The sequence below is a fragment of the Nicotiana attenuata genome, unplaced genomic scaffold, assembly GCF_001879085.1.
Source record: "Nicotiana attenuata strain UT unplaced genomic scaffold, NIATTr2, whole genome shotgun sequence".
Classification (NCBI taxonomy): Eukaryota; Viridiplantae; Streptophyta; class Magnoliopsida; order Solanales; family Solanaceae; genus Nicotiana; species Nicotiana attenuata.
In genome coordinates this window covers 1,463,454-1,484,043 of record NW_017670256.1, presented here as the reverse complement: position 1 = coordinate 1,484,043, position 20,590 = coordinate 1,463,454, and the positions used below count along the sequence as shown (strand labels likewise).

At 40.9% G+C, this 20,590-nt stretch overlaps 1 protein-coding gene across 1 annotated transcript; it reads left to right on the top strand.

Annotated features, from left to right (window-relative positions):
• Positions 1 to 15,722: 15,722 nt before the first annotated feature.
• On the top strand, positions 15,723 to 18,043 carry LOC109236798. Its single transcript, XM_019403028.1, has 3 exons — positions 15,723 to 16,195; positions 16,307 to 16,975; positions 17,197 to 18,043. Exons 1-3 carry the CDS (start codon positions 15,723 to 15,725, stop codon positions 18,041 to 18,043), a joined length of 1,989 nt encoding a protein of 662 aa, XP_019258573.1.
• Positions 18,044 to 20,590: the final 2,547 nt, after the last annotated feature.

Below are 20,590 nucleotides of genomic sequence, written 5' to 3'. Positions count from 1 at the left end.
TTTTGACACATTTCGACTTCGTTGGGATTTGGATTTGGGTCACATAAATGTGCACCCGGGTTTACGGAGGTAACATTATTAAAATGCTCGCCTAAAGCGACTAGTGTATCATTAACTTTCCGGGAAGCGATGAAATTCGCTAAATGGCAAATCCCGAAGTCTAAAATACTTTTAATATACTTAAGAGGGCCACACAATGTACTATTTTTGTCTGGCGCGGCGCACCTCATTTATTTTAAAGCCAACCTAAAGGACTACGATTTTTCTATTATGGATTGTCTCTAAAAGGGGCCTAGTTAATTAATATTATAAGATTTGGGCCTCAAGCTCAAGTCCAGATTCAAACAAAAGGGGAAACCTCTTAATTTGAACTCGCTACCTAACTCGAAAGCCCAAATTTATATTACAAATTAACCCCATATTCCTAATATGATTTTACGTCTTCAGCACTTTTGAAATTTCCAGCAGGGCCCAAGAAGAAGGAATACCCAGTCAGTTTTATGAGGAACCAACCCATATGGGCCCTGTATGAGTACATTTGGGCCCAAATCTGATGTAAACAACTGCCGCCATGTTTGGCTAAAAATAAGCCCCTATCCAGTGTTAGATTAGTCCTTAGAATAATAATTTTTGAATCATTATTGGATTTAACAATTGTTCAAATCAAATATGCTGACTTTGAATTCAAATTTCATACATATTGAGTTCATGCGTATGTTGATAACCATGTCATGTTTAATCCGGACATTTCGATAACTAATTAATTCCGCTCAATGCATGTCGACAATTTCGATTCATGGACCAAACAACGAATGCATATAGATTACAAAATCTACTTGACTTCAGATTTGTTGTGCATATATATTTTTAGAATTTAAACATACTTACACATTCTAGCACCTGTGATACCACTGAACTACACCAGCCACTCTACGTATTCTGTTATTCAAATGACAATCAACTTTAACATTCATTCTAGAAATTCATGGCACCATCTATGTTTGAAACACAACAGAAAACTTAATGACCCAAGCATGGCAACTAGCTACGAAACCAGATATTTAATAACTTAAAACATCAAATTAACTCAGATGAGATTAAATGAAGTAATAGTCTACAGTTCAGTCCCAATTAATTACAGATATACACTAAAACATCAAAAGTGCAAAATCAATAACAAAACATGCGTCGTTTCATTCCAGTTTGCAACTCGCGCTATACATTGTGATGAACATCAGAAGTGTACCTGGAATTGTAAGATAGCAAAGAAGAAGAGAATCAGCAGTGTCACAGCAGAAAAGCCACAGCAGTAATAGAAGTCGATCAGGGTCGAGATTTGAAACCACACCACCCAGGAATGGATACAGGAGGCACAACACCAATGAAAATAACAAAAATCTACTTGACAGGATCTAAACACACTCGAAAATAATTCAGGAACCTCCAGAAAAACTTCAGCAATCAAAATTAACCTAAAATGTTAATGGAACAGTATTTTTTTGAGTTTTTTTTTTGTTTGGTTTTCAGGATCTAAATGATCTAATCTAAGGAAACTTCAGGTTTTCAACTGACAATCTCTGGATTTTCCTTTTTGAATTTTGAATTTTCAGGTATTCAAAGCTTTGGGGGAATTTTGGAGGGAGTTTTAGATCTGAGACTTTGGGGAACTTTTCAGAGGTTTCAAAACCTGTAAAAGAAGGTAAGGGGGGTTCCTTTTATAGGCAAATTTTAGGGGGAGGCTTCTAGATTGCACTCACACCTTTTTCCCCCTTTTTATTTTCAGATTTTATTCATTAGTCCCTAATTTCTTGGCTTGTCTCTCAAGTTACTGCATTAAGTTCCCGAAATTCTAAATTGAACCCCCATCTAGAAGCTTCTAGGGACTTCTAATTCAGCTATTGCAAGATTCTTATCTAGAAAGACCTATATATCCCTTGTCCTTATTCTAAAATTACTAATCCTAGTCAAACTAACCCTTGGCCCTTGGTCTCAATTTACCATGGTTGAAATTATCAGCTATAACCAAACTAATTAAAAACTAAATAACAACAAACATGGACAAACAAAAACCAATAACAAGAAATTAAAACCTATGCTACTGAATTAAAATCTATACCAAATGCATTCGAACAAAGACTAAACTAACTACCAAGACATGATCAATTCTAAATCAAATCGAGGCAAGGATTAAACCAAAAGACCAAAACAATCACTGGAATAATGAAGAAGGAAATCATTATTTTTTAACCATTCTTGTAGTCTAATTAGGTCAATACCCCAAGTTTACTAATTAATGATAAAACATGATAAGGGAAACAAAAACAGTATTCATGCCTTGAACTCAGTTTGTTTGAACAACAGAATTAAAGAAAGAAAACAAAAAGCAAACAAACGACAGCTACCAATTTGAACAAATCTAGGTGGATTTCAGACTAAGGGGAGCAAAGGAGAAGAGCAGAAGTTCGATTATCGGGATAGTTCGACCAGAAAAGAAAAGAAGGAAGGAGGTTGAATAGAATCAGAAGAAGAAGTAAAAAGTGAACGAAAGAGAGAAAACTCACCATCTTGACTCGAACTCGAGACCCAAATCTCTGACTTGAACCCCAATATGACACCAGACATCTATTCTCCATCAAGAAACAGGTAACTGATGTGCCTGGGTACGGCTTTGACCTTGGCTTCGAGGGCTCGAACCCTAGATTTAATATTCGAGCAGTCAACGAGGATTTCAGGGAGATGGACTGGAGTTTTGGAATGAGGGGGACAAAGGGATTCAAGGGTGTTAGTTTAAGGTCGATTGGTGATGGCGCCGCCACTGGAAAAAGTGGGCGGCGCTAGGGTTCCGCCCTTTTGAGTCTAAAATTGGAGGGGTTTCGGAGGAGCTTGGGGTGAACGGAGTGGGGATTTGAGATGACGGGGTTGAGAGAAGTTTGTGGCACGATTTTGGTAAGGTTTGGAGATCAAACACCGCCGCACGGTGATTTTCGGTGGTGGCGGCGGTGGTGAGATATGGGAGCGAAGGCGATGAGTCTTAGGTTTAACAGTGGTCTCTTCGGACACTCTTAATCAAAATGGGAGAAGGGATTGAGGCCCTTGGATGAACTAAACGAACGGCCAGGATTGATTGGTCATTTACTAATTCGAAGCGACGCCGTTTCAAAGGTCTCAGAGACATAAGATTTGGACCGGGTGGGCTGTGACCTGGATTTGGACCGGGTGGGCTCAATTTTGGCCCAAGATTGGGTAATCTATGAAGACCACCCTATTTCTTCTAATTTCCTCTCTTTTATTGTATTTTTTTTCTATTATATATTTTCAGATTTTGTAAAATGCAAAATTAAAAAAAAGGCCTGGTTTATTTCCAAAATTAAACTAATTATTTCCTCAAAATTTATTAAGTCCTATTTTAAAAGGAAACTCATGACAAATCCAAAAATTAATAGTTAAAAAATGCCAACGGAACTATTTTTGTTATTTTCTTCCTTGTAAAGTAACGTAATTACCAATTAATCCTAAAATGTGAAATTAAACCCTAAATGCAAATGCCAAGTATATTTTGTATTTTTCATCAATTAAAATGCAGAAACAAAATGCAAACAATTAACATAAAACGTCACAAAAAATCCACAAAATTGCAAATAATGAAAGAAATCATTTTGTTTGAATTTTTGGGAGTAATTCATACAGGGCAAAAATCACGTGCTCACATACTATGTCAAAGATAAGTATGGGGAGGAGTATCAGTTGAGAACACTGATTTATGATGCTAAATTCAAGGCAGGAGAAGAAACACTAAGGTAATGGCTTGGATCTCATTCCCAAACTTGTTACCTACTTATTTTGTTAAGGAATGCTTGTTTTCCTTAGCCTCAGCTGTAGGCAAACCTTTGCACCTTGATCAGGCAACTATGAATAAGACTAAACCTAGCTATGCACGTGTGAAGGTGTTAGTTGTTTTATTAGCTGATCTTCCTAAGAAGGTGAGGATGGATATAGTGAATGAAGCTTCTGGGGACATAAGAACTGAGTGGGTGAACATCAACTATGATTACCTACCTAAGTACTGTAAGTAATGCAAATTACAAGGTCATGATATGATGGAATGTTGGAGAATTCATCCTGAACTTATGGCTAATAAGAATGAGGAGAATCAGACAGTTCCTGATAGTGGAGTGCAGGGTAATAAAGAAAATGCTAAGAATAATGCTCCCTTGATGATTCTGTCAAGTGGTAGAATTGTGGGCAATGTAGGTGCACAATGGAAAGAGGTGAGGGACAAACGTGTTCAAGGCAAAGGAAAACAGATTGAAGATGTAACCAAGATTGGGCAAGAAATTGTTCCAGTTGAGAAACAAAATATAGTGGTGCCTCAGTAGGTGCAGAGAAATAATAAATTTGGTTTTTTGGAGATTGATAACAGTGAAGATAATGCAAATAATCAGCTGGCTTTGGTAGAGGAACAAGCTGATCAAACTATTATGCCTAAGCCAAAGGATCATGGTAAGTTGAATCCTGCAGCAGCAGATCTTATATCCAAGTCCCCTGGGACTGATAAGAGAGGAAAAGAAGGAAAAAAGAAATTACATGTGGTGCCAGCTGCTAGTTCTACTCCGGTAGTGACCAATAAACAAAGAGGTAGAGAAGACACAAGAAGTAATAGAAAAAGGGAAGCTGATCAACAAAATAAGGAGTCTACTGCAGCATGGGTTCAAAGGGCTTTTAAAGACAATGTTGTTGCAACCAACACATCAGTGCAAGAGTTACCTTCTCAGGATACTAGAGTGGAGGCAAATTTAGCTAACAATTTGGATAATGATAACATTATGGACACAGAGTTTGAAATATTCAAAAGCAATGAAAAAGTTAAGTGGACTGGAGGCAGATTATGGGTAAATCAAATTGTAACGACCCGACCGGTCATTTTGAGCTTTTGCGCTTTGATCGCCAATTCTCGGGCGTGAATTGCCCCGTGTAATGTGTTATGACTAAGGTAGATCATTGGATTTGGTTTTCAGAAAAAATTAGAATGAATTTGAAAGAACAGTCTCAGTTGAAAGCCTTGAATTTGGAAGGTTTGACCAAGAGATGACTTATTTGTATATGAGTTAGGATCGGAATTTTTATGATGTGGTTAGCTTCGTTAGGTGATTTATGACTTAGGAGCGTGATCGGAATTGGTTTTGGAGGTCCGGTGTAGAATTAGGCTTGAATTGGCGAAGTTAGTATTTTGGCGATTTCCGGTTGATAGGTGGGATTTTGACCCGAGGGTCGAAATGGGATTCTGAGAGTTGCTGTAGCTTCGTTATGCCATTTTTGATGTGTGTGCAAAATTTCAGGTTATTCGGACATCGTTTGGTCGGGTTTTTGATCTAAAGTGTATTTCGGAAGTTTTTTGAAACTTAGGCTTGAATTCGATGAGTTTTGAGTAATTTGATGTTGTTTGAGGTGTTTTGATGATTGCAACAAGTTTGAATGAGGTTATGGGTTATGTTGGTAGGTTTGGTTGAGGTCCCGAGGGCCTCGGGTGAGTTTCGGATGGTCAATCAGACTATTTTCTAAGTTTAAAAGTTGCAGAATTTCAGTTCAGGTGTTGCAGAGATTTATCTCTTCGCGTTCGCGAGAGGACCTCACGTTCGCGTAGAAGGAAATTGGAAGGCAGGAATTTACGCCTTCTCGTTCGCGTTTGAAGACTCGCGTTCGCGAAAGGCTAAGATATTGTGCTTCGCGTTTGCATGGACCTGCTCGCGTTCGCGTATAAGGAGTTGGGGTCCAGCAGATTTGCTCTTCGCGTTCGCATCATGTGAAATCGCGTTCGCGTAGGTATGAGGAATAAAGCATCACGTTCGCGGTGTGGGTATCACGTTCGTGTAAGGTTAATTTTGGATAAAAGAAAAATGTGCTTCGCGTTCGCGATGCTGAGGACGCGAACGCGATGAAGGAAGTTCAGAACTGGGCAGAAAGTTTATAAAATATTTCATCCGCGACTTTGAGTCATTTTTCCTCCATAGTCAATCATTTTGGGAGCTTTTTGAGGGAGATTCAAGAGGGATTCAAGGAGAAACGATTGGAGGTAAGATTTTTGAACCTAAAACGTGATTCTATTGTGTAATCTACCTAGAAATTTATGGAAATTAAGCCTAAAATTAAAGAACTAGGGCTTGGGGTTTTGGAATTTGATTTAGGGATTTGAAGGACCATTTGAGGTCGGATTCGAGAACTTTTGATATGTATGAACTCGTGAGGAGATAAGGAACCCGTTGATGTGAAAATTTCTGAGTTTCGAGAAGTGGGCCTGGGGCTCGAGTTTTGGTAATTTCGGGATTTGTGCCCGTTATTGTTTGTTTTTGCTTGGGCTTTGTTCCCTTAGCATATTGTGATGTATTCGCTTTGTCTTTGGATAGATTCGACGCGCGTGGAGGCCGATTTGAGAGGCAAAGGCGTCGCGAGCTAGAGATTTCGCCGGTTTGAGGTGAGTAATGATTGTAAATGATATCCTAAGGGTTTGAAACCCCGGATTTGCACATCATAGTGTTATATAGAGGTGACTTGCACGCCGGATAGCGAGCGTGGGGTAGAGCACCGTTGGGGATTGTGACTTAGTCCGTCCCAATTGATGAATTTACTGCGTATTTGATTGAGATTTACTTGTTATCATCATAATTTGGGCTGATTCCCATATTTGGGCTTCGTGCCAGCTATTTGAACCCTTCGGGGATTGTTGTTAATAATTCCTCACTGTTTTAATTATATGCTTGAACTCAATCACGTATTTTCCACTGTTTTAAGACTCAGCCAAGTTTATTTTATGTTAACACTTGAAATGATATTTCTAACAATATTTGGGCTGAGCATCATGTTTTACTGTTGCCCTAGTGGCTTATGTGATTTTGAATGAGTAAGGCCGAGGGCCTGTATTGTGAGGATACTTTTGGATCGGGTTGCGCGCCGCAGCAGTGTTATACTAATATTGATATGAGGCCGAGGTCCTAGATTGATGCCACGAGATGGCTTGATATTGCGCTTGGGCCGTAAGGGGCCCCTCCCGGACTCTGCACACCCCAGTGAGCGCCGTCGACGATAAACGGATCAGGCTGCACGCTGTAGCGATATGTGGAGCGGGCTGCACACCGCAGCGGTACTAGTACTGTTCTATGTGTTTACTTTATTTTATTTGCTTGCCTTACCAGTTGTCGTGCTACTTCATGAGATATCTACCGGATCGTCATATATTATCTGTTAATTGAGTGTGGTGCCCGAGGGGCGGACTTCTGTGCTTATCTGCACTATTTGAATTGCATTCATTTGCATACTGTTGAAAAAGTCATTTCCAAAAGAGGTTTTAAACTGAGCTAAGATATTTCTAAAGATTTCACAGCTTCACTGTTTTTCTCAAAAGGTTTTACACTACTTCTATATAGCATGATGATATGACATACGTGATTTCTTACCGCTCAGTTGTTATTTACCTTTATTACTCACTGAGTTGGAGTACTCACTTTACTCCCTGCACCCCGTGTGCAGATGCAGGTATTTATTCACCCGGTAGCGGGTTTGGCTGATCATAGTAAGAGATATAGGAATTTAACGAGGTGACTACCAGCGTTCGCAGCATCGTTCTTCTCCCATTGTTCATTATTCTTGATTAGTGTATTTTTAGACCTTGAGGTTGTGCTTACATTCTAATAGATGCTCGTGACTAGTGACACCCCGATTAGGGCTGTGTGGGGTTGTAATTCCGCTAATTAATATTATTAAGTCATATTTTAGCTGTTTATTCATGTTTAAATTATTTTTGAAAAGACGAGTTGGGTTAGTTGGCTGGCCTCGTCTTCACAAGAGGCGCCATCACGACCATTGCGGGATTTGGGTCGTGACAAGTGTTATTAGAGCCTAGGTTACTAGGTCTCACGAGTCATGAGCAGGTTTAGTAGTCTCGCGGATCGGCACGGAGACGTCTGTATTTATCCTCGAGAGGATGCAGAACCATTAGGAAAACTTCACATTCTTGGAATTCTTATCGTGCGTCCTTGATTCAGCTTGAAATATAATTCTTGAAATTCCTTCCACGCGTTCGTATGCGCACATGAGCGCTCAGATTAGATATGCCTTGATGCCTTGTGATTCCCCGCTTGAGGGGCGAGATGTAATCTCTATGAGTTTATGATGGGCCAGTCTGGAGGACTTGAGGCCGGATCTTTGCCTATGGCTTGAGCACCGAGGTGCTGATTGCGTGAATAAGTGTTTTGAACTTATACGTTCGGTATTGTCCCTATGAGTGGAAGTGGCAGCTGGATAGCCACGTGATGAGTATGTTAGTACTGCGAGATGTATCTATGTAACTTGGAAGTGACGAGGAAGGTCTGCTGGATGATAGGTGAACTATTAAGTGTTTGATTTCCATTGTGACTGGATGTGTGGCCCCGAGTTATGGGCGTGTGAAGAATCTTTTCATGTTTTCCAGTTGAGAGTGAAGAAAATTTTATGTTGCAGTATGAGTTCAGACTCAGAAAGACTATGTAACTATGTAATGTGTATGACGGTGGAAGGTATGCGGAAATGTCATATTGAGGCAAAGCAGGCGGGTTATCTCCTGCGGAGTGTTCTGAAGTGGTGTAATCCTTATGTGTATATTAGAAGATCTCATGTGTAATTAAAAACTGCGTGTTGAAATTTGAAATTTCGGGTTGCTTAAGAGAGTGGGCTTCACTGTTATGGGGATGAATGCGAGATTTGCAGAAGATTTACAGTACTAGATGATTTGTGTTTTCACAAGCTTACGAAGGATTTGAGTCTAATCTCACTATGGTAATGTGGCATCAATAGGGTATAAGTGTTATGAGTTGTTGAAGGTATTCTGATCTATGGCTTCGAGCCAAGTGGGGGAGATTACTATTGATTAGCTGATTGCTCGGTTATGTGCTATGTTTGTTCCGATTTGAGGCGTGTGGGAATCAGTTCTGGTTGCGGAGATTGAGGCCGAGGATGGCTCGAGTAAAAGGAAATTTTTGACTAAGGATAGGTTATGTGCTGCAGTGTCAAAAATGCCAATGAGGCGCTGGTTGTTCGGTTCTGTTGATCGGGTTAAGTGCAGTATGAATAGAGTGAATGACTCTCGAAAATGATTCTAGTGTGTTCAAGATGCTTCATGTAGCAATTGGATATCTCAAAGTCGTATATGTGGTTAGAAGCCGAGTTTTCAATGGAAGAGTTCAAGACTTGTGGTATTTCTATGTTAATTATGGGATTCTATGTATTAGTATCAGGAAGATAAAGGTAACGGACCTAGATTCGCAGGAAGTTCTTTAGAGTAAAGCATTCTGGAATGTGGTGTTTCTGGGAATATTTGAGAGAGTATTCAGCGGCTTGTGGGTCTTAGACGGTTTGGTCTTATGCTTGGGTCTCGTGTGGTGAGCTTGGGTGTAGACTGGTTGTCTCAGTGTTGGGTTATTCTGGACTATTGCGCTATGGGCTATGCCGGAAACGCCACGGGTTGAGTGGCGAGGTGCGTCGGATTATGTTCTAGCAGAGTGGTTTATGTTTCAAAGACCCAGCGGACGGCTGGGAAGGAATGCTTTTCTTAATTGGGCCTTCGTGATGGATGTCAGTGCAGAGGGTTCTACCATTGATTTAGTTCCGGTGTTGAGGGACTTTTCGAATGCGTTTCTTATGGCTTCGGTAGGAGTTGTAGTAGTGGAAGGAGCAGCTTCAGGCTTCCTTGATAATGAGTTCGTTGGCAAGCGAATGTGGATGCATGTTCTAGCTTGAGTCGGCTTGGTTGGCCCCGAATTGTATTGTTAAGGGATAGGTTGATCCGACTGTTGTTGAGCTTACTAGTGATCTGGGAGATCTATAAGTTTCCTTTCTGTGTTGCGAGAAGTTATGATTTGTTGGTTATGGGCACATATGGTACGATTCTATTGGGTTCATAGTAGAAGTCGAGCGGGGAGAATAATTGGGTGTTGCTCGGTGAATGGCTTATCGGTTATGTCCTATCGGGTTGCGGGGTATATGCTATTTGTTTTCACCGTGGGTGTAATGAGTTGCTTTGGTTCCAGACATCAAATTGTGCGTGGCTGTCGATTTTGAGCATAGTGACTTGAGGTGTTCCATGTGTAGCAGTGTTTGGCTAGGATCGCGCATTGTAGCGATGCTACGTGGAGATATGACCTTTCAGGTTAGGTTCATGTGTTCTATCTTTGAGATGTGAGACGGGGTCTCAGCTTTGTGTTGTGATGGTACTGATGAGCTTGAGGTACAGCTCTTTCGTTTGGGGTCGTTTTCATGATTTGAGTATATTCAGACCGTTTCTTATTGGTGCGCGTACTATGCAAGTTGTGGCTTAGGCCTGTATTGATGTGTCATTTCACCAGAGAGGTGTGATGGGTTCGAGGTGATCGTGGGGTAATTAATGAATACGAACGGATTTGATTTCAGCTTGTTGGAAGGATAATATCGAGGTTCGGCTCGAAAATCTGCTGTGGTATTAGCCAAAATGGAAGTGGCTTCATGAATGGTTGACCTGAGAAATGGTGATGGCTTACTGCGTGTCTTAGTTATCAGTTGCAGCATATGTAAAAGTGTTGGAATGAAACATTAGTTGATAAGAGGTTTTCTACCGGTATTCGGGTGTTGTGTGCAGCTGCTGTGAATGGAAGTTATCACTACATGTGTTTGAGTTACGTGGTATATCAGATAATTGCACTTGAGGTTGCAGGCAGGGGTTATTACAGCTGGTTCGGGCCTATTCAGAGTATAGGTGTGAGGTTTTAATCGTATTGATGGTTTCAGAAGTAAAAATGTGGTTCTATGATTTATGGGCTAGACCGGATTGTGTAATTTCAGTTAAAATATGTTATCAGACCTATATGATATAGGGTGACGTGGGATCACCCCCGGGTATATGCATGGTAAAGTTATTCAGCTACTGGTTGGTTTCTAGAACAACTCTGGGTACGTTCGAAGACGAACGAGTGTTTAAGTGGGGGAGGATGTAACGACCCGACCGGTCATTTTGAGCTTTTGCGCTTTGATCTCTAGTTCTCGGGCGTGACTTGCCCGGTGTAATGTGTTATGACTAAGGTAGATCATTGGATTTGGTTTTCAAGAAAATTTGGAATGAATTTGAAAGAACAGTCTCAGTTGAAAGCCTTGAATTTGGAAGGTTTGAGCAAGAGTTGACTTGTTTGTATACGAGTTCGGATTGGAATTTTTATGATGTGGTTAGCTTCGTTAGGTGATTTATGACTTAGGAGCATGATCGGAATTGGTTTTGGAGGTCCGGTGTAGAATTAGGCTTAAATTGGCGAAGTTAGTATTTTGGCGATTTCCGGTTGATAGGTGGGATTTTGACCCGAGGGTCGGAATGGGATTCTGAGAGTTGTTGTAGCTTCGCTGTGCCATTTGTGATGTGTGTGCAAAATTTCAGGTTATTCGGACATCGGTTGGTCGGGTTTTTGTTCGAAAGTGTATTTCGGAAGTTTTTGGAAACTTAGGCTTGAATTCGATGAGTTTTGACTAATTTGATGTTGTTTGAGGTGTTTTGATGATTGGAACAAGTTTGAATGAGGTTATGGGTTATGTTGGTAGGTTTTTTTGAGGTCCCGAGGGCCTCGGGTGAGTTTCGGTTGGTCAATCGGACTATTTTTTAAGTTTAAAAGTTCCAGAATTTCAGTTCAGGTGTTGCAGAGATTTATCTCTTCGCGTTCGCGAGAGGACCTCGCGTTCGCGTAGAAGGAAATTGGAAGGTAGGAATTTAAGCCTTCGTGTTCGCGTTTGAAGACTCGCGTTCGCGGAAGGCTAAGATATTGTGCTTCGCGTTCGCATAGACCTTCTCGCGTCCGCGTATAAGGAGTTGGGGTCCAGCGGATTTGCTCTTCGCGTTCGCATCATATGAGTCGCATTTGCGTAGGTCTGAGGAATAAAGCATTGCGTTCGCGGTGTGGGTATCGCGTTCGCATAAGGTTAATTTTGGATAAAATAAATATATGCTTCGCATTCGCGAGGCTGAGGACGCGAACGCGATGAAGGAAGTTCAGAACAGGGCAAAAAGTATATAAAATATGTCATCTGCGATATTGAGTCATTTTTCCTCCATTGTCAATCGTTTTGGGAACTTTTTGAGGGAGATTCAAGAGGGATTCAAGGAGAAACGATTGGAGGTATGATTTTTGAACCTCAAACGTGATTCTATTGTGTAATCTACCTAGAAATTCATGGAAATTAAGCCTAAAATTGAAGAACTAGGGCTTGGGATTTTGGAATTTGATTTAGGGATTTGAAGGACCATTTGAGGTCGGATTCAAGAACTTTTGGTATGTATGAACTCGTGAGGAGATAAGGAACCCGTTAATGTGAAAATTTCTGAGTTTCGAGAAGTGGGCCCGGGGCTCGGGTTTTGCTAATTTCGGGATTTGTGCCCGTTATTGTTTGTTTTCGCTTGGTCTTTGTTCCCTTAGCATATTGTGATGTATTCGCTTTGTGTTTGGATAGATTCGACGCGCGTGGAGGACGATTTGAGGGGCAAAGGCATCGCGAGCTAGAGATTTCGCCGGTTCGAGGTGAGTAATGATTGTGAATGATATCCTCAGGGTTTGAAACCCCGAATTTGCACATCATGGTGCTATATTGAGGTGACTTGCACGCCGGATAGCGAGCGTGGGGTAGAGCACCGTTGGGGATTGTGACTTAGTCCGTCCCGATTGATGCATTTACTGCGTATTTGATTGAGATTTACTTGTTATCATCATAATTTGGGCTGATTGCCATATTTGGGCTTCGTGCCAGCTATTTGAACCCTTCGGGGATTGTTGTTGATAATTCCTCACTGTTTTAATTATATGCTTGAACTCAGTCACGTATTTTCCACTGTTTTAAGAATCAGCCAAGTTTATTTTATGTTAACACTTGAAATGATATTTCTAACAATATTTGGGCTGAGCATCATGTTTTACTGTTGCCCTAGTGGCTTATGTGATTTTGACTGAGTAAGGCCGAGGGCCTGTATTGTGAGGATACTTTTGGATCGGGCTGCGCGCCGCAGCAATGTTATACTAATATTGATATGAGGCCGAGGGCCTAGATTGATGCCACGAGATGGCTTGATATTGCGCTTGGACCGTAAGGGGCTCCTCCCGGAGTCTGCACACCCCCAGTGAGCGCCGTCGACGATAAACAGATCGGGCTGCACGCTGCAGCGATATGTGGAGCGGGCTGCACGCCGCAGCGGTACTAGTATTGTTCTGTGTGTTTACTTTATTTTATTTGCTTGCCTTACCTGTTGTCGTGCTACTTCATGAGATATCTACCAGATCGTCTGACATTATTTGTTAATTGAGTGTGGTGCCCGAGGGGCGGACTTCTGTGCTTATCTGCACTATTTGAATTGCATTCCTTTGCATACTGTTGAAAAAGTCATTTCCAAAAGAGGTTTTAAACTGAGCTAAGATATTTCTAATGATTTCACGGCTTCACTGTCTTTCTCAAAAGGTTTTACACTACTTCTATATAGCATGATGATATGACATACGTGATTTCTTACCGCTCAGCTGTTATTTACCTTTATTACTCACTGAGTTAGAGTACTCACTTTACTCCCTGCACCCCGTGTGCAGATGCAGGTATTTATTAACCCGGTAGTGGGTTTGGCTTATCAGAGTCAGAGATATAGGAGTTTAACGAGGTGACTGCCAGCGTTGCAGCATCGTTCTTCTCCCATTGTTCATTATTCTTGATTAGTGTATTTTTAGACCTTGAGGTTGTACTTACATTCTAATAGATGCTCATGACTAGTGACACCCCGATTAGGGCTGTGTGGGGTTGTAATTCCGCTAATTAATATTATTAAGTCATATTTTAGCTGTTTATTCATGTTTAAATTATTTTTGAAAAGACGAGTTGGGTTAGTTGGCTGGCCTCGTCTTCACGAGAGGTGCCATCACGACCAGTGCGGGGTTTGGGTCGTGACACAAATAGAAGAAGATGCAGAGGAGGGAGAGATCCCAGATGGAATGCAAAGTGAGGAGGAAATTGGAGGAGATTCAATGGAGGATGAGGATCAAACTGTAAACGGTAAAGCTAAGGGTACAGGAACCTCTGTAGATCAGAGCTTAAACAATAAGGAAATTTATGCCAATGATTAGCAAAATAGCAATGGGAATCAGAATAACAAGGAAGGCCATATCAAGCAGGTCTCAAGGAACAGGAAAATATCAAAGGGAATCAACACAATCATAAGGACATTTCTGCAGAAGCAGTAGATGTTCAAGAAGGGAATATTGATAATATTGATCCAGGAGGGACTGTACAAACTGCAGGTGTTAGTAATGTTAATGCCAATACTAAGGAAGCTGAAATAGCAGATGACAAGCAAAAAAGAAAATTACAGGAGTCAATTGAAATTACTGTTCCATTGAATTCTGCGCAGCTGCAGACCAGTAACATGTAGAGTGACCAAGCTGTTGTCCCCATTCCACAAGCTGATAATATTGTGGTGCCAGGAGGGACTAGGGAGGTAGAGGAGAAGCTAGATCATGCAAAGCAAACAGGTAGGGACATGGATGAGGAATCATCTATCCAAAACTTCCTCAATGTTGCCAAGCAACAGGATCTTTCACCTAGGCATATTGAACAGGTCAAATCTGCAGCCAAAGGTAGAAGAAAACAAACAAAAGAGACTTCAAATGCAACAGCAGGAGGAGTTCAAACCAGGAGAACACTTTCCAAAAACCAAAATCTCTAATGGATTCCATAATCTGGAATGTAAGGTCAGTGAATAATATGCAAGCATTTGAGAGGCTTATTACAATGCACATGCAACATCATTTTGAATTCATTGGAATTTTAGAGCCTATGCAACAATCTAACAAAGTAGAAAGATATAGGGCAAGAATAGGTATGGCTCAGGCTGTGGTGAATGTCTCAAATAAGATTTGGGCATTTATTGATGAAGTGTTTGAGGTTACAATTCTTTATAACATGGTGCAACAATTGACTTTGAAGTTGTTTCATAGTGAAACTCATGTAGAGATCATTTTCACATTGGTTTATGCCAAATGTGATGCAATTGAAAGGATAGAACTATGGGACTCCCTGTATGCTATGGCTACTGATATGACATCTCCTTGGTTGGTGGGAGGTGATTTTAATGTTATTTGGGATGAGGAGGAAAACTTTGGTGGATTGCCTGTGCATTTAAATAAGGTGGATGATTTCAGGCACTGCATCAACACTTGTAATCTTTCAGACTTGGGATTTAAGGGGAGCATATTTACTTGGTGGAATGGAAGATCAGAAGATGACTGCATATTCAAAAGGCTGGACAGGTGTTTGGGAAACATGGAACTGCAGCAAACCTTTCCAGGGTTGGAAGTTACACATCTGTCCAAGATTGGATCAGACCACTGCCCAATGCTATTGAAGTGTGATATAGAAGCCCCTCCCATTAAGAAGCCATTCAGGTTTCTAAATTTATGGACAAAACATGACACTTTCAAATTAGTGGTGAAGGAGAATTGGACAGCAGACTTTAGTGCCAAACCCTTTGTGCTGTTCAATCACAAGCTGAAGAAATTGAAGAAGGCTCTCTCAATATGGAGTAAGGCAACTTTTGGTAATATTTTTCAGAAGATTGCAAGCTTAGAAGAGGTGGTCTTGGTGCATGAGAGGCAATTTGAAGCATTCCCTACTCAGATGATAGAGAAAGACTGCAGAGGGTACAGGCAGAAATGATCAGATATTTGGCATTAGAAGAGGAGTTTTGGAAACAAAAAGCAGGGATGCTATGGTTCAAGGATGGGGATAGAAATACTAAGTTCTTTCATGTTCAAGTGAAAGGCAGAAGGAAAAAGTTACAGCTGAAAAGGATCAAGGACAATATGGATAACTGGATAGAAGATGATGAACAAATTGCAGAAGAAGCTATCAGATTCTATAAGGATCAATTCACTGAGACAATAGTTCCTAATAATTTCCACATCATGGAGCATGTACCAAGACTGGTCGAAAGAGAACAGAATGAAAATTTGATAGCAACACCTACAAGGGAAGAAGTGAAGAGGGCAGTATATGGTTTAAATACAGACTCAGCAGGTGGTCCAGATGGATATACTGGAGCTTTCTACCATGCTTGTTGGGATATAATAGGAGAGGATGTTTATGCAATGGTCCTAGCCTTTTTCAATGGTCAGCAATTGCCAAAGTGTGTTACACTCACTAATCTGGTACTTTTACCAAAGAAAAAGGAGGTGAATACTTTCTCTGATCTGTGACCAATTAGTCTCAGTAACTTCATTAACAAAATCTTTTCAAGGGTGATTCATGAAAGATTGGTGGAGCTACTGCCTAATTTGATCTCAGAGGAACAAGCAGGCTTTGTAAAGGGAAGGAGTATAGTTGAAAATGTGTTACTAACTCAAGAGATTATTACTGATATGAGGCTCAGAACAAAAGCAGGTCCTAATGTAGTAATCAATCTAGATATGACAAAGGCCTATGACAGGCTTTCATGGCTATTTCTGACCAAAATGCTGAGAAAGTTTGGCTTTTGTGAAAGGTTCATTGGGATGGTTTATGACTTGGTAGGGAATAACTGGTATTCTGTCCTTGTCAATGGGCAATCTCATGGCTTCTTCAAATCATCGAGGGGTGTCAAGCAGGGAGATCCACTATCACCAACTCTATTTATTTTAGCTGCTGAAGCTCTATCAAGAGGACTGAATTCACTGCACTCCAATCTATATTTCTGTGGATTTGGTCTTCCTAAATGGAGTCCCAAGATCAAACATTTGGCATATGCAGATGATACCATCATTTTTTCTTCCTCAGATGCTACATCATTAAGGTTAATGATGGAAATTCTATACTTGTATGAGGCTGCTTCTGGCCAGCTAGTAAACAAAAGCAAGTCTGCCATTTACATGCACCATTTAGTAGACTTGGAGGTAGTCAGGAAGGTGGAGAGGGTAACAGGGGTTGGAAGGCAAGAATTTCCTTTCACATACCTAGGATGTCCCATTTTTATGCAAGAAGAAAGCTGGATTATTATTAGCCTATGATCAATAAGGTGCTTGATAAGCTGCAGGCTTGGAAGGGGAAATTACTACCCATAGGGGGCGGGGCAGTGCTGATTGCTAATGTCCTTCAGAGCATTTCAATACATCTGCTATCAGCTGTAAACCCCCCTAAATATGTTATTAACAGGCAACACAAAATCTTTGCTCAGTTCTTTTGGAGTAGCTATGTTCGAGGATCAAGTAGACATTGGGCTTCATGGAACACTCTTTGTATGCCATGTGAGGAAGGAGGAATTGGATTCAGATCATTACATGATGCATCAAAGGCTCTCTTTTGCAAACTATGGTGGAACTTTAGGACTAAGCCTAGCCTTTGGAGTTCATTTGTGAGCCAAAAGTATTGCAAAAAACTGAATGCAGTAGTTGTGCCTTGGAGGAGGAATGGATCCCATGAGTGGAGGAAAATGTTAAAATGTAGGGAATTGATTGAGCATCAGATTTTTTGGAGAACAAAAATGGGATTTGCACTTTTCTGGTATGATAATTGGACTGAACTAGGAGCTTTGTATTTTTTAGTTCCTCCTGATTTTGGTGTGGATGAAGAAGTAAACAATGTGTATGAATTGGTGGATAAGGGATCTTGGAATGTAGATAGATTGATGGAGCTGCTACCTGAAGAATTGGCATTGCATATAGTTGAAAAAATTAGACCTCCTGTACTGGATAATGTCCTGGACACTCCAGTGTGGATGCTTGAAACTAAAGGCCATTTCTCTGTAAAGTCAGCATGGGAATATCTTAGAAGAAGGGATAATCCTAGAATAGCTTATAGGATGATTTGGGTACAAGGATTCCCGTTCAAAATTTCATTCTTTATGCGGAAAGTATGGAGAGCAAAACTGCCCCTTGATGATTTCATGCGTAGGTTGGGATATCATATGCCATCGAGGTGTTGGTGTTGTGCTGAGCCAAAGGAGGAAACTTTAGTGCACCTCTTCTTCACATCAAAAGCTGCAACAATGATGTGGAAGTAATTCCTAGCAAGAGAAGGTATTGCAGTCCAAGGTCTGACGATTCATCAAGCCATTACTAAATGTTGGACTGCCCAGGTACTGCCTAGACTCAAACCAATAATGCAGGCTCTTCCATCATGTATTATTTGGGAATTATGGAAGAGAAGGAATAGTTTGAAATATGGTGATGCAGTTTCAGTTAGTAGAGTCATATGCCAGGTATCAAATACGCTAAGGGCCTTACTGCAACTTAGAAAACTAGGTATTCATGTGCCACATAAATGGCAGGATTTATTGAGCATGCTGCAAAACTATACTCCTCAATTGATGTATGAGAAAGTACTATGGGAATTTCCTTTGTTAATACTGATGGTGCTTCTAGAGGGAACCCAGGGAGGAGCTCGATTTGATTTTGTCTGAGGGATGAGCATTGAGATCTCAAAAATACAGAAGGAAGAGAGATTGTTGTGGGTTCCAATAATGAAGCAGAGGCAATAACAATAGTTGAGGCACTGAGGATTCACAGGGCACAACAGTATTCTCATGTATGGCTTCAAACAGATTCACTGTTGTTGAAAAACATAATAGAGGGGAATTGGAAACCACCTTGGTGCATCACTGATCAAGTGGAGGAGATCAAGAGGTTAATGGTGGAATTCAACATAAGGATATCACATATATATAGAGAGGGGAACAAATTGGCTGTTCATTTGGCAAACTATGCACTTGATGTTAGAAACATAGAATGTTATGAGTTCTGGGATCTAGACTCTCAAGGCAGGAGGATATTGAATGGAGATAAGATGCAATGCCCATATTTACGTCTAAAAGTTGCAAGAAATTAGTAGGAGGAGGACAGGAGATGAGGAAGGACATGACAAGGTCTCACCATGTTCAAATCTTTATAGAGGAGAACATAGTGATCAATTTTTTCACTAACTTTGTGTTCTGTTTTGCAGGTACTGATTATGTGCTATTGTTCTATTCTCTAATGAAAGTCCAATGGTGGTATCAATGCTTGGCATTCACTCCAATGGACTGGCATTACAGATAGGCAATAGTACAGTAGTTGTCAACTTCACAATGCAGGATCATAGCTGGATACTAGGGCCCAGAATGTTTAAGAGAAATGGGCAATCTCAGGCACAATTATTGGAAGAGGGTGGTGGTTATAACAGCATACCATCAGTGGTAATCACTCAACCCAAACCAACAAGAAAAGAGGAAGAACAGATGCCCAGAAAGTCTAAGAGAATTGGGCATCAGATGAGGAGGCTTTTTAATCACAAGAAGGTAACAATTCAAGATGATCTAGGAGAATGGAGGGAGGTACATTTGGATATAGGGAGCCTAGCAATTGTTGGTGAAGTTCAGTATGTAGGGAGCATGCATGAGGCAGTAATAAGGGGTCAAACGCAGGGAGAGAGAAAGCTAGAAAAATGCAGAAGTTTGCAGCAAAATGACCAACTTGGCAAGGATTTTTGTTGCATTGTTCACTTGAACATGGAGGAAACAAGGATAAGGGTTGCTGAATGGGAGATGATAACTGTGATTTCAACACGTTTTATGCCCATACTTGCCTATGCTTTATGTGTGAACTGTCATAAAATAGACCCAGAATGCTTACAAAGTGCGCTTGATTGCAGGTTTGAGCGACAAGATGACGAAAGTCAAAAATCAGCTCGAAACAGAGTGAAACCTGCTCAAGTGTCAAAAATCATTGAAGTAGGGACAAAAGGACCTAGCGCGGACCGCACTGATTTGTTGCGCGGCCGCGCTAGGAGATTTATAGAGCACCCATTTCAGGGGTTTCCATGCGCGGTCAGCGCTCTTTTCTACGCGGTCAGCGCTGGTGTCCACGCGATCGCGCTTCATTGTTGTGTGGTCCGCGCCCATTAGCCTGCGCGGCCGCGCTACCTCTTTTATGCGGTCCGCGTCCCTAGCTTCAGTAGTGAATGATTGAAGGCCAAGACCCCTACGCGGTCGCGCTGCATTTCTGCGCGGTCCGCGGCAGCCCCGTAGGGGTATTTTTGTCCAATTTTTTTGGCACAGTATAAATAGAATATTTTATTATTTCTAGGTTAAGTTTTAGATATCAGATAGCAGCAGCACTCATGAGAAGCAAGTTTTAGCCTATTTTGGGCATTTTCATCTTGTTTTATTGTGGATTCTTGTAGATTAACATTTTAGTTAATTAATATGTTGATTTTATCTACTACTTCTTCAATTTCTGTTGCTATTATGGCTAGCTAAACCCATTAGCTAGGGTTGTGGCTCAACCCTAGTGTGGGTAATTAATGGGTGTGATTGTTTAATGCTTGAATGATGTTGGGTGTTTGATATTTGGGTTAATTTTATGTTTTAACTAGGATTTGGTGGTTGCAAACACTAAGTCTAGCTTAGTGAGTCTTGACTCTTCTTGAGAAAGAGTGTCTATGACTCCAAAATTAACCCAACAAGGAATTGGGATGGACCCATGAGAATGGTAGTCCCAATTAACGGGTAAAACCTCGAGAGAGTAATTACCCAACTTGAACCATAAGTTGCTTGGCTTGTTAGCCTACCCAA

What these genes read in the sequence shown, in the direction of transcription:
- LOC109236798 (XM_019403028.1), top strand. Translation starts at nt 15,723, where the DNA reads ATGATCAGATATTTGGCATTAGAAGAGGAGTTTTGGAAACAAAAAGCA. An exon ending in AATGGTCAGCAATTGCCAAA is followed by an intron (nt 16,196 to 16,306) that starts GTGTGTTACACT and finishes AATCTTTTCAAG; the next exon opens with GGTGATTCATGAAAGATTGG. An exon ending in AGGGTAACAGGGGTTGGAAG is followed by an intron (nt 16,976 to 17,196) that starts GCAAGAATTTCC and finishes TGTTATTAACAG; the next exon opens with GCAACACAAAATCTTTGCTC.